Raw genomic sequence first — 14626 nt, forward strand, 5'->3', positions numbered from 1 at the left:
GGGAAAAGTTAATGATATCTGTATGACATTTGAATCCCCCAGTCATATCTCACAGTATCATTGCTACTTTTTTTCACTGTGACACATCTGTGTTATCAAGCAATATGACCCAGCTTTTAGTGACCAATGTCCAGTATTGGGAAAGCTACTTTGAAAATATAGTTTACCAAGCTACCAATTACTTCACACTGAAGAAGTTGAGCTACATCAAAGCTACTCTTAATAAAAATATACTAGTTTGTTTAACTAAAGTTACTTTGAAAAAGTAGCTCACTACATCAACACTACCTCATGACAAATGATCATGTCTAATCTGTAATGTAATATACTACAAAGTTAAGAAACATGACTGCATGAACACATAACTCTGCAGTCAGATGTTAACAGTTTAGTGCGACCTGTGTGACAGCCAGAGATTTAGTGGGTAGTTGTAGTAGCAAGCTACACGGCTTTGTTAACTAATACAAACACTACGAAGCTTTGAATTTAGTTAAACTACCACCAAGCTATGGCAAAATGTAGTTAAATTAGTAGTTGAATTACATGTAGTGGAACTACTCCCTAGCACTGCAAATGTCACAGAGCAAATGGCCTCATCTGCAAATAGAAAAATGTGGTTTGGGCTCTCAATGTCCAGTTTGTTGAAGAACATGAGGCGATTTGCATCTTCGGGCCTGGCAGGGCATGTATTGAATAATTAAAGATGACATTCATCTCTTCAGTGTGTTGGCTCTTTATTATGATTGGAAACAGTGATTTCAAGTAATTTTATTTTAGCTGAGAAGCAATAGAAAACTATGTCAAATAGAGCATAAAACATATCACAATTACAAATTCTAATTTCAAAATGGTCTACAAATGCTTGCATTTGAACGGTGCCAACTTCTGGGATTCAAATCAGCTGGTCTCAAAATACACTCCCTCTTCCATCAAATATTGTTTTTACATGTCTAAACATTAGGGACTTTGCTGTAAAAGTATTCTAACAAAGTGCACTATCTACTATGGTTGTACAGTATCACACATTATCACAAAGAAACCCTAAAAACATCTAAAAGTTCATTAGAAAGGCTGAACCAACTATGGTTATTCTCAAACTAATTCTAGACAAATGACAAGAAATGTGTAATTTACCTCCCAGAACAGAAGACAATTATTTTCTGAAGGATACTTGTCACTCACAGTAAAATAAATGTACTTTGCGTTCTTATACTTCACTTTGGTCCCCATGGAAGACTCGTTTTATGGTACAATTTGCTCATCGCATACACGACAAAAACATTCCAAAAACATAGACTAAATATTTTCTGAAAGCAAGTAGGCTGATTCTCAGATGTAAAGAGCATTGCTTAGTCATTTCAAAGGCACAATTTTGAAATATCTAAATACACTACAGTACATTTTCAAACAACATCAAATGATCAATGTGAAAATGCAGTCTAATTGCTTTAATTACATTTCTAACATGAAAACATAAACTAGAAAAAGTACAGGTGTTTGTTCTTCATGGTTGTTTTCATCGTTGTACACCACCAAAACTTTTCCAATTATCTGTTGGCCAATTAAATTGCAAAACCACAAATTTCACCAACCAATTTGCTTTACAATCTTTTCAACACTATACCAGAGGTAGAGCGCTTCAGACACAGCAGGAAGACATACAGAAATTCGTTTAGATGGTTCACTCGTCACAGGGTACATTTTCCAAATGTATTTGACACTCATTTCTAAAAGTTAGCAGTATCTAAAGCAGCTACTGTATATATTTGAAAACCCAAGTGCCTTGTCTTTTCAATCATTTTACTTTAACCCTGTAGTATAGCACAGTTCCCTATGCTGTTGTCACAGTGATCATTCTATTCAGTACAGTACAAGAATATCATCTGCTGAAAATTGTGCACTAATGTTGCAGTTGATATTATTTAAGTTGACTTTTTCAATTAAAAAAATACATCAAATACAGCGGGTCAATGGATTTCTTCAGTGTTAGATTCATAATGAGGCAGAACACCCCAGACTAGTATTCACCTGACAGGAGTGTTTTACTGTGGAATATATCAGAATTATATTATTGCCATCTCTCATGATTCACCCTTCTCCGCCTCTGCTATCCCTCCCTCCCTCCCTCTTCATAGCTCTCCCCTCAGACGTGTGTAGGTCCTCCTGGTCGAACCTGCCCATGCTGGTGTGCCAACAGTGCCAAGTTCCTGGCTGAGATGGTGCTTATTTCCATGATGCTGGCTGCCCACTCCACAGTGTTCAGGTAGTATAGGCGTTCATGAAGGATGAACGGAGAGGTCCCGCTGTGGGGTGGACTGTGAGCGGGATACTTTGTCTCCGATGATAGGAACATGTCCTGGAGCTGCTCCTGGGACAGAGGCTGAGGAGAAAACACCTTCCACACCTTGCTCTCATTGACTGGCGGGCATGAGTAGCCTGGTGGGATGTGCTCGGGGTCAATGGAGCTCAGACTGTTGATGATGGAGTCTGTGGTGAGAATGTCTTGACACACTGAAGGTAGAGGTATCTCAGGTCCCCAGGTAGGACACGTTAAGGAGGCCAGTCTGGTGGAGGTGCCCAGGGTACTGGGAGGGGATAGGAGGGGAGAAGCCTGCAAAGGTGGAGAGGTGAAGCCTGCAGGCTTTCCCTTGTGGAGAGATGTGGCCACAATCACTATGTCATTCAGGGAATGGGTGAAGCCAGATTCCCAAACATAGTTCACCTCCTAAAGACTGGCTGTGGTAAAAGTGGTAAAAATGTGTCGTGTTTGGAGGACAAAGAATGCTGAGTTGCATCCTTTGGAGAACACCATACCTACTGTGAAGCATAGGGGTGGAAACATCATGCTTTGGGGATGTTTTTCTGACCAGGACGACTGATCCGTGTAAAGGAAAGAATGAATGGGGCCATGTATCGTGAGATTTTGAGTGAAAACCTCCTTCCATCAGCAAGGGCATTGAAGATGAAACGTGGCTGGGTCTTTCAGCATTACAATGATCCCAAACACACCGCCCGGGCAACGAAGGAGTGGCTTCGTAAGAAGCATTTCAAGGTCCTGGAGTGGCCTAGCCAGTCTCCAGATCTCAACCCCATAGAAAATCTTTGGAGGGAGTTGAAAGTCCGTGTTGCCCAGCAACAGCCCCAAAACATCACTGCTCTAGAGGAGATCTGCATGGAGGAATGGGCCAAAATACCAGCAACAGTGTGTGAAAACCTTGTTAAGACTTACAGAAAATGTTTGACCTCTGTCATTGCCAACAAATTGTATATAACAAAGTATTGAGATAAACTTTTGTTATTGACCAAATAATTATTTTCCACCATAATTTGCTAATAAATTCATTAAAAATCCTACAATGTGATTTTCTGGATTTTTTTCTTCTCATTTTGTCTGTCATAGTTGAAGTGTACCTATGATGAAAATTACAGGCCTCTCTCATCTTTTTAAGTGGGAGAACTTGCACAATTGGCGGCTGACTAAATACTTTTTTGCCCCACTGTAGGTCTGTAGCAGTTTGGGTCTAGAGTGTCACCCCCTTTGAAGAGGGGGATGACCGCTGCAGATTTCCAATCTTTGGGAATCTCAGACGATACGAAAGAGAGGTTGAACAGGCTAGTAATAGGGGTTGCAACAATTTCGGCAGATAATTTTAGAAAGAGAAGGTCCAGATTGTCTAGCCCGGCTGATTTGTAGGGGTCCACATTTTGCAGCTCTTTCAGAACATCAGCTAACTGGATTTGGGTGAAGGAGAAATGGTGGGGGCTTTGGCGGGTTGCTGTGGAGGGTGCCGGGCAGTTGGCCGGGGTAGGGGTAGCCAGGTGGAAAGCATGGCCAGCCGTAGAGAAATGCTTAATGAAATTCTCAATTATAGTGACAGTGTTTCCTAGCCTCAGTGCAGTGGGCAGCTGGGAGGAGGTGCTCTTATTCTCAATGGACTTTACATTGTCCCAGAACTTTTTGGAGTTAGTACTACAGGATGCAAAATTTTGTTTGAAAAAGTTAGCCTTAGCTTTCCTAACTGCCTGTGTATATTTGTTCCTAACTTCCCTGAAAATTTGCACATCACAGGGGCTATTCGATGCTAATGCAGAACGCGTTTTTGTGCTGGTCAAGGGCAGACAGGTCTGGAGTGAACCAAGGACTATATCTATTCCTAGTTCTACATTTTTTGAATAGGGCATGCTTATTTAAGATTGTAAGGAAGGCATTTTTAAAGAAAAGCCAGGCATCATCTACCTACGGGATGAGGTCAATGTAATTCCAGGATATCCCGGCCAGGTCGATTAGAAAGGCCTGCTTGCAGAAGTGTTATTCGGGAGCGTTTGACAGTGATGAGGGGTGGTCGTTTGGTCGCAGACCCATTATGGATGCAGGCAATGAGGCAGTGATCGCCGAGATCTTGATTGAAAACAGCAGAGGTGTATTAGGAGGGCGAGTTAGTTAGGATGACATCTATGAGGGTGCCCGTGTTTACGGATTTGGAGTTGTACCTGGTAGGTTCATTGATAATTTGTGTGAGATTGAGGGCATCAAGCTTGGATTGTAGGATGGCTGGGGTGTTAAGCATGGCCCAGTTTAGGTCACCTAGTAGCACAAGCTCAGAAGATAGATGGGGGGCAATCAATTCACATATGGTATTGAGGGCACAACTGGGGGCAGAGGGAGGTCTTATAGCAAGCGGCAACAGTGAGAGACTTGTTTCTGGAAAGGTGCATTTTTAGAAGTAGAAGCTCAAATTGTTTGGCTTCAGACTTGGATAGTAATACAGAACTCTGCATGCTATCTTTGCAGTAGATTGCAACACCGCCCCCTTTGGTAGTTCTATCTTGGTGGAAAATGTTATAGTTAGCGATGGAGATTTCAGGGTTTTTGGTGGTTTTCCTAAGCCAGGATTCAGACACGACTAAGACATCCGGGTTGGCAGAGTGTACTAAAGCAGTGAGTAAAACAAACTTAGGGAGTAGGCTTCTGATGTTAACATGCATGAAACCAAGGCATTTTCGGTTACAGAAGTCAACAAATGAGAGCACCTGGGGAGTGGGAGTGGAGCTAGGCACTGAGGGACCTGGATGAACCTCTACATCACCAGAGGAACAGAGGAGAAGTAGGATAAGGGTACGGCTAAAGGCTATACGAACTGGCCGTCTAGCACGTTCGGAACAGAGGGTTAAAGGAACAGGTTTCTGGGCACGATAGCATAGATTCAAGGCATAGTGTACAGACAAAGGTAGGGTAGGATGTGAGTACATTGGAGGTAAACCTAGACATTGAGTAATGATGAGAGATATAGTCTCTATAGAGACGTTTAAACCAGGTGCTGTCATCGCATATGTAGGAGGTGGAACAACATGGTTGGTTAAGGCATATTGAGCAGGGCTAGAGGCTCTACATTGAAATAAGACAGTAATCACTAACCAGGACAGCAGTGGATGAGGCATATTGATATTAGAGAGAGGCATGCGTAGCCAAGTGAACATATGGGTCCAGTGAGTGGTTGGGCTGACTGGGGACACGGCAATTCAGACCAATGCTAACACGCTAACAGTTAGTAGGTCGGGGCTAAACAAGCTAGCAGTTAACAGACCGGGGCATGGGTCTGCCCCTGCTAGTGACACCACCTCTGGAGACATCTTGCAAGATTAGTTCAGTTCCCTTATGTTTTCAATAGTGATGTGAGTTTGTGAACAATTAGTTATTTCTGAACTACTCTTTTTACTGACTCATCGTTCATTTGAGTTGTTTGTTTGTCCTGCTGGCTGCAATGAATACAGCAGGATTAATAAGTGCTTCCCCGACTCAGCGGCTCCAGAGACGTGCTCCGACCACCAACTGTCTATCAGTGCGCACAGGAAAATGTATAATGCAGCAGGCAGCATAGAGAAGATAAAAGACACTGATAATTGACTGCATGGTGCAAGAATGACTGCAATTAATTTATTATTGAATGTTATGATGGACACAACTTTGTAGAACCAAAACATAGAGCCTGCCTCTCTGCTCAACAAGCTTGAACGCGAGAACAAATCATTGTTTGGGGGGCTGCAGCGAACGATATTGTACTAATCCCTCGCGGCAGTCAAGCAATTGCATTCCGCCAAGAGTCATCCACAATCTAGTCCGGTTGCTGACACATCTATAGACTTCATTTCAAAGGTATCAAGAAATATTGTATGTGTATGCCTAGCAATCACAAATGTAGGCCTACATTGTTAGAAGCACACTTTTATAAGTCTTAGTCCAAAATGACAGCTCCAATAAACCCGTGCTATGGTGAACAAGGCTTGTAGAATCATTATTGTTTCAGGAGGGTCCTGCGTGTTCTGGGCAATACTGAATCAAATGAACTAAATGAGTCGTTCTTTTGACTCAACAATTTGAAAGAACCTGAGTCAGTAAAAAGGGCCGAACTTCCTGTCACTAGTTTTCATTGGATGGCCACATAAGAGCACTCGAAACCACTTATCGAACTTAGGTCTTTTGTTAAAAACGCACCCTGAAAAAACACTGGTGCGGACACTTTGGCCATAATTCACAGGTGCCACGACGTCGTTGAGGAAGCTCTGAGAAATGTCCTCCCTCAACATGGCCTCCTCCAGCATCTGATTGGCTAGTGTGAGGAAACCGTCACCACCCATTGCATGCAGGAGCTTCTCCACACTGGTGAAGGAGTAGCTGAACTGCTGGTAGATTCTGTAAAAACAAGAATCAAAACATCACCTACCTACAATTAGCATTCTCTCATTAATAACATGTTTATTTCATACTAAAGGTTTTGACTGCTGTACTGTAAATAGACAGGTAGCAGAAACTAAAGTCTCACCTCATGAAATTGTCCGGAACACTGTCCACCCACATTTGCATCAGCAGTAAGTTGAACCTGTACTGCTGAAGCAGGTGCAGAAAGTTCACAATAAACCAGTCACTCTCTTCAAAGGTAAGCTCCTTTCCATGGGACATCCCATCTCTGGGAAAGACCTGAGATAAACAGAGGAGAAATATAGATGGGTGTCATATTAGTTCATCTGTGCACATGTACAGCACTCTTTCAGGAACAAACAAGTGTATTTCCGATAGGCTAACATGTCTCACCTAGTTTTTCAAGGAAGTGCTTCATGTGCAGGTTTAGGGATGGAGAACTGCGCCCCCTGTCTCGTACTCATAGCCCCCGATGTTCTGGGTGGCTAGTCCCCCCCCCACCCCACACCACAGTGCCTGGCTCAAACACATCGAACTTCACCACTGTCTCACGAAGTAAGCTGTTGCAGTGCCACCGATGCCCGCTCCAACCACAGCTCTACAATGTCATTCAAAATCCAAGGGGAGTGAAATGATACATTCACAAGTGAAAAAATGTGTCGTAAATATGGGTCCTCTGAAATATAAATACTCTCTGGACCAATGGAACTAAATTCATGGTTGTTTTTGAACCTGCCTCACTGGATGCCATTGAAAAAGAAAATGGAATGTGGAGTCTGGACTGGGATTGGTTTACCTATCGTCTTGGGTGGATTTCTGAGTTCTGAAGCTGACTCTAGAGTCCCAAGAACAGGAGTGCCCTGATTACAGGGTTTTCGAAATCATCATGTCCTTTCAATTATTTCCAAGCAATGGCATCTGAGTAGAGTAAAGAAATCATCATTCAATGACAAAAATAACATTCACAACTGATCAGTAGTCAGAAACATGTCACTTTAATACGATTGTGTGAATTGCTGAGTCAATTTAGGACAGATAGCATAGCCTGCTGCTGGTGGTGACATGGGTAGTAGAGACCTATCAAGTATTTAAATATCTCTGTCTGGGGTCAAAGGGCAGAACACAGTTGATACTTTGAGGAGCAGTCTTTCATGGTTATTGGCAAAAAATGAAAATGTGTGATATTTTAAAAACATCTATATCACCCCACTTAGTTGGCTAAAATCAAACAATTAGAAAGGACTGATAAGTGTGCACTGCTCACCATTTCAAAAGTCCGTAGAGGAAAATATTCTCAAGGAGTTCACGATTAAGTTTTACTACAAGTTTACAGAGGATCTTTAAAACGCATCATGCTATTTACTCATCTTACTAGTAATTTAGTCAAAGTCGTTGAGAAAAATATATAGAATAAGCAGTGTTGTAAAAGTTTAAAGTTAGGACTTCAAACTAAGTGGGGTCAAAGACATCTATAACTAACACATCGCGACCTTATTTGGAACCGGAAATTACCAAGATAATGCCGGAAGCTAGAGCGGATGTGATGTAATTGCCACCAGAACGAAGAGGCATGGTTTCACGGAGGTGACCTACAATTTGAAACAGTAATGTAACAAGGCTTGCGAATCTTGCAATAGCATACTGTATGTCATTGGTGTGGCTGTTATTTAGCTTTGCAACGTAGCCAAACCGTATCTTCTAACAGTTAGAATTCCGTTTGAATACCCACGCTACTGAGAGCAACGTTTGAAATGGCAGAGGCGCATCAAGCTCGTGTACAGAAAACCATAGAGGATATGGTTCAAAGTTTAGAACGGGACCACATCCGCAAGATGCAAGTAAGTGGTTATGGAAATGCAATTTCAGCTATGTCCAATACATACAATGCAATCCAGTATATTGTGCAGTGCATTATCTACAAACTTTGGTTTTACAAATCACCCTCTTTCTCCAGGCATAGATCATTTGCCACCTTTTATTGTCAACACAGGCTTATATCAGATGCACAGTTCAAATCTTTCTTGTGAATGTATCCAGGGACTCATGTTCAAGTGCAGTGCAGAGTGCTGTGAGCGCTCCACAGACTCCATGTCGCAGGTGCACAATTGTATTGAACGCTGCCACGCTCCTCTGGCGCAGGCCCAAGGACTAGTGACCAATGAACTAGAGAAGTTTCAGGTGAGTTTCATGTGGTGTACATAGAATTTGATACATAGAATTTGTAGTGATTGATTGTGATTAACATTCTGTCTCCCCCATGCCCAGGACCGGCTGACCAGGTGTACCATGCATTGCAATGACAAGGCCAGGGACCTGTTTGACTCTGGTGCCAAGGAGCCAGCCGTGCGGGCCATGATGGAGAACTGCGTGGGAAGCTGTGTGGACGACCACATCAACCTGATCCCCAGCATGACGCACAGACTCAAAGAGAACCTGGACTCTATTCCACAGTGAGGAGGGAACAGCTTACTTCATATGCATGAGACAGGTTGGACTCTATACTACAGTGACTGTCATCTGACTCAAATAACACAGAGGAAGTATAAACAGCAGACTCAAAGATGGCTCGTTATTATCACAGTGAAAAAGAGGGAGTTATAAATGGCAGATCCAATACCTCAGTGAGGGAAAGGGACAGCTTGCAGGAATGAGATTTGGGTCCTGGTAAAAGGTTAATCAGGTCCATGCTGTCGGAGAGGGTGGGGGATATAGCTCAGCTCAGAGTCTGAAGAAACTACACATCCCCTGCAAACTGACTCTGTGTCTTTGTAGCACTTACTGTTTATTGGTTGAACCTACAGGCCAGCTGAACTTACTCAGCATAACTGTCTAACATCAAAAAGACCTGTGTCTGTGAACTGTGTGTAAAGGTATTTATTACATGTCCTGATAGCCTAGCTGTTGTATTATTGGAGTCTGTATTCTGCCTCGGTGCTCTAAATATTTGCAACCTGTTCCTCTCTCCTCTAGCATGATCTCTGTGCTGTTTGTTTTGTGGGAACCATGCATGTTCTGTGACTCTTTCCCTCATCACTATCAGTTTTTATATAAAAATGAAAGCAAATGGTGAAAACGGATGGAATTGCATTTTTATTGCCTTTTTAGCCTGAATTTTCCTTTATCTAGCTGTGTCTTCTGGCAATTCATCAGAACTTTTTCACTAGAGTTGAACTTGATAGTAATGCACCAAACACCTTATTAACATCCAGCTTTTGAAAATGCAGGTTTTAATAACGATAAGCATGGTGGAATAATCTCTGTATAATGTACAAATGGATGCACAGACACCAATGGTAAAAAAAATAATGAATTGACAGTAAATCTGTGAGGCTATTACAGCATATCATGAATGACTGCAAAGACGAGTAGCCTAGTAGTTAGAGCATTGGGCCAGTAACTGAAAGGTTGGAGGATCGAATCCCCGAGCTGACAAGGTAAAAATCTGTTCTGCCCCTGGATAAGGCAGTTAACCCACTGTTCCTAGGCAGTCATTGTAAATTAGAATTTGTTTGTAACTGACTTGACTGGTTAAAAAAAAGACAAGTGTAAAGGTAAGCCTTCACTGTAGATCATTACAATACTGCTATGCCAAAATAAATATATTTGTCAAACTCACTTTACAATATATTATGGCATGTTTATTACAATTATATCCAAAATTTAGATTAAACCTATGGTTTGAAAAAAACAATTGCCCCTTCTACCCCCCCCCCCCCTAAACATTTTTATCAACTGAGGATGCTTTTACATTCACCCTCCTGGCGACCAGAGAAAACCATCCCCTTCCTGTGGGCCTGAAAGCAAACAATGTAAAAAAAAAAGTCAAGTCAAAAGACACATCTCAATATCAACTGTTCGAATTGCTGCACAAACCACTAAATGACACCAATGAGAAGAAGAGACTTGATCGGGCCAAGAAACACGAGCAATGGACATTAGACGGGTGGAAATCTGTCCTTTGGTCTGATGAGTCCACATTTGAGATTTTTGGTTCCAACCGCTGTGTCTTTGTGAGATGTAGAGTGGGTGAACAGATGATCTCCACACATGGTTCCCACAGTGAAGCACGGAGGAGGAAGTGTGATGGTGTTGTGATTTATTTAGAATTCAAGGCACACTTCACCAGCATGGCTACCACAGCATTCTGCAGTGATACGCCATCCCATCTGGTTTGCACTTAGTGGGACTATAATTTGTTTTTCAACAGGACAATGACCCAACGCACCTCCAGGAGGTGTAAGGGCTATTTGACCAAGAAGGAGAGTGATGGAGTGCTGCATCAGATAACCTGGCCTCCACAATCACCCTACCTCAACCCAATTGAGATGGTTTGGGATGAGTTGGACTGCAGAGTGATGGAAAAGCAGCCAACAAGTGCTCAGCATATGTGGGAACTCCTTCAAGACTGTTGGAAAAGCCTTCCTCATGGTTGAGAGAATGCAAAGTGGGAAAAGCTGTAATCAATGCAAAGGGTGGCTACTTTGAAGAATCTCAAACATAAAATATATTTTGATGTAACTTTTTTTTGTTATTTCATAGTTTTGATGTCTTCACTGTTATTCTACAATGTATAAAATAGTAAAAATAAAGAAAAACCCTTGAATGAGTCGGTCTCCAAACTTTTGACTGGTACTGTACACTAAACAAACATACAAACACAACATGTAAAGTGTTGGTTTCATGAGCTGAAATAAAAGATCCCAGATCCCAGAAATGTTCCATATGCATTGAAAGCTTATTTCTCTCATGTTGTACACAAATTTGTTTACATCCCTGTTAATGAGCATTTCTACGTTTGCCAAGATAATCCATCGACCTGACAGAAGCTGATTAAACGGCATGATCATTACACAGGTATACCTTGTCCTGGGGAAAATCAAAGAACACTTTAAAATGTGTGGTTTTGTTACACAACACTATGCAACAGATGTCTCAAGTTTTGCGGAAGCATGCAATTGGCATGCTGACTGCAGGAATGTCCACCAGAGCTGTTGCCAGAGAATTGAATGTTCAGTTCCACAAGCATTCTGGCCCATGTTGACTCCAATGCACCACCCAAAAGGGGTGGACCATTCTTGATACACACGGGAAACTGTTGAGAGTGAAAAACCCACTAGGTTTCAGTTCTTGACACAAACCAATGCACCTGGCACCTACTACCATACCTCATTCAAAGGCACTTGTATATGTTGTCTTTCCCATTCACCCTCTGAATGGCACACATACACAATCCATATCTCAATTGTCTCAAGGCTTGAAAATCCTTCTTTACCTGTCTCCCACCCTTCATCTACACTGATTGAAGTGTATTTAACAAGTGGCATCAAAAAGGGATCATAGTTTTAACCTAGATTCACCTTGTCAGTCTATGTCATTAATAGTAATTGTATCCACTGGAGAATTGGGAGAGAGTGAGGTGACAGCCATCTAAGAGCCAACATTTTTTTTGCTGCAGTGCTGCCTGCTACCAGTAATCATCTCTGATTGAGAGATTCAAGGGGCATTCATCGTTAAGTAATATAGTAGATGCAAAGCATGGAATATTTACATTCATGCACTTCGAAATACGTTTTGTAACTTTGTCCCAGAAGCATTTAACTGCAGGGCAGTCCCACATCATATGAAGGAATGTGCCTACCTGATTTAGGGGACACAGTGAACAGTTGGCAGTTTGGGCCAATTTCATCATAAAACATTTTTTTGGTGTAAAATAGTCTACGGACAATCTTAAAATGTATAAATTGATGGTTCGGATTACGGGATGCCAAGGTCATATTTTTCCATATTCTGTTCCAGTTAAAGGGTTGTTCAGATTCACTTATATATGTGAACCATTCTTTTTTAATGGCTCGCTCAGAATATGAGCTTCCTAAAGTTATAAACTCAGCAAAAAAGAAACGTCCTTTCTTCAGGACCCTGTCTTTCAAAGATAATTCATAAAAATCCACATAACTTCTCAGATCTTCATTGTAAAGGGTTTAAACACTGTTTCCCATGCTTGTTCAATGACCCATAAACAATTAATGAACATGCACCTGTGACACTAACATTTTACATACGGTAGGCAATTAAGGTCACAGTTATGAAAACTTAGGACACTAAGAGGCCTTTCTACTGACTCTGAAAAACACCAATAGAAAGATGCCCAGGGTCCCTGCTCATCTACGTGAACACGTCGTAGGCATGCTGCAAGGAGGCATGAGGACTGCAGATGTGGCCAGGGCAATAAATTGCAATGTCCGTACTGTGAGATGCCTAATACAGCGCTACAGGACGGACAGCTGATCATCCTGGCAGTGACAGATCACGTGTAACAACACCTGCACAGGATCGGTAGATCCGAACATCACACCTGCGGGACAGGATGGCAACAACAATTGCCAGTTATACCAGGAACACACAATCCCTCCATCAGTGCTCAGACTGTCCGCAATAGGCTGAGAGAGGCTGGACTGAGGGCTTGTAAGCTTGTTGTAATGCAGGTCCTCACCAGATATCACCGGCAACAATGTCACCTATGGGCACAAACCCACCGTCGCTGGACCAGACAGGACTGGTAACAAGTGCTCTTCACTGACGAGTCGCGGTTTTGTCTCACCAGGGGCGATGGTCGGATTTGCGTTAATCGTCGAAGGAATGAGCGTTACACCGAGGCCTGTACTCTGGAGCAGGATCAATTTGGAGGTGGAGGGTCCGTCATGGTCTGGGGCGGTATGTCACAGCATCATCAGACTGAGCTTGTTGTCATTGCAGGCAATTTCAACGCTGTACGTTACAGGGAAGACATCCTCCTCCCTCATGTGGTACCCTTCCTGCAGGTTCATCCTGACATGAGCCTCCAGCATGACAATGCGACCAGCCATACTGCTCGTTCTGTGCTTGATTTCCTGCAAGACAGGACTGTCCGTGTTCTGCCATGGCCAGCGAAGAGCCCGGATCTCAATCCCATTGAGCACGTCTGGGACCTGTTGGAACGGAGGGCTAGGGCCATTCCCACCCGAAATGTCTGGGAACTTGCAGGTGCCTTTGTGGAAGAGTGGGGTAACATCTCACAGCAAGAACTGGTAAATCTGGTGCAGTCCACGAGGAGGAGATGCACTGCAGTACTTAATGCAGCTGGTGGCCACGCCAGATACAGATTGTTACTTTTGATTTTGACCCCCCTTTGTTCAGGGACACATTATTCAATTTCAGATAGTTACATGTCTGTGGAACTTGTTCAGTTTGTCTCAGTTGAATCTTATGTTAATTCAAATATTTACACGTTAAGTTTGCTGAAAATAAAAGCAGTTGACAGTGAGAGGACGTTTATTTTTTTTGCTGAGTTCATAGAGATCAGTCCTTTCGGGAGCCCAGATCATTTGTAAATCCCATCATTGGATGGTTTGGTAGCAGGGTTTCCCCAAGGGCCTCTATAGGCCAACATAGAAGACCTAAGTTGTAAATATGGGAAATTAGTTGCCTGGTAATGTTATGTTTCAAATCGTGGAATGTTCTCAAACCATTACTGTCCATAATATCAGCAAGGGTATGGATTCCACATTTGGTCCAATGGTGGATGCAAATGGCTGCCCTCCAGATCGCAAGGCATTATTGCGAAATTTGAGAGTAGTAATGGGCATGTCATTTTGATTCGAAAATGTTTTTTTCAAATTTTCCACCAAATAGAAATGGTGTGAGCAATAATAGGACCAAAGCGTAGTTTACATTGTTTAAGGGCTGTATCAGTAAGACCACCTCTTCCAGGACAATAGGAGACACAATTTGTATCTTTATACTCAGCCAGGGGGCAGAAGATTCATGTCTAAACCAATTAAGGATGGGATGAAATGCTAGTGCCTGTTAATACAATTTAAAGTTTGGTACGGATAGTCCTCCTACGTCTTTCCCCCTTTGCAAGTTTGTTAAGATGGAAATACGTAGGAGGGC

At 42.4% G+C, this 14626-nt stretch overlaps 1 protein-coding gene and 1 pseudogene across 1 annotated transcript; one reads left to right on the forward strand and one right to left on the reverse strand.

Annotated features, from left to right (window-relative positions):
* Nucleotides 1–717: 717 nt before the first annotated feature.
* LOC115146923 (prenylcysteine oxidase 1-like) lies at nt 718–7850 on the reverse strand (annotated as a pseudogene).
* Nucleotides 7851–8215: 365 nt separating this feature from the next.
* Nucleotides 8216–11303, forward strand: LOC115101258 (protein FAM136A-like). The gene is made up of 3 exons (XM_029620610.2): nt 8216–8535; nt 8735–8875; nt 8963–11303. The coding sequence occupies exons 1-3, from the start codon at nt 8449–8451 to the stop codon at nt 9149–9151; spliced, it is 417 nt and encodes a 138-aa protein (XP_029476470.1). The 5' UTR covers nt 8216–8448; the 3' UTR covers nt 9152–11303.
* Nucleotides 11304–14626: the final 3323 nt, after the last annotated feature.

The sequence above is a fragment of the Oncorhynchus nerka genome, linkage group LG19, assembly GCF_034236695.1.
Source record: "Oncorhynchus nerka isolate Pitt River linkage group LG19, Oner_Uvic_2.0, whole genome shotgun sequence".
NCBI classification, from domain to species: Eukaryota; Metazoa; Chordata; class Actinopteri; order Salmoniformes; family Salmonidae; genus Oncorhynchus; species Oncorhynchus nerka.

Excerpts from the sequence above, each read along its gene's own strand:
- LOC115101258 (XM_029620610.2), top strand. The coding sequence starts at position 8,449 with ATGGCAGAGGCGCATCAAGCTCGTGTACAGAAAACCATAGAGGATATG. Across the intron at positions 8,536-8,734 it reads ACCACATCCGCAAGATGCAA|GGACTCATGTTCAAGTGCAG; the intron begins GTAAGTGGTTAT and ends GAATGTATCCAG. Across the intron at positions 8,876-8,962 it reads ATGAACTAGAGAAGTTTCAG|GACCGGCTGACCAGGTGTAC; the intron begins GTGAGTTTCATG and ends CCCCATGCCCAG.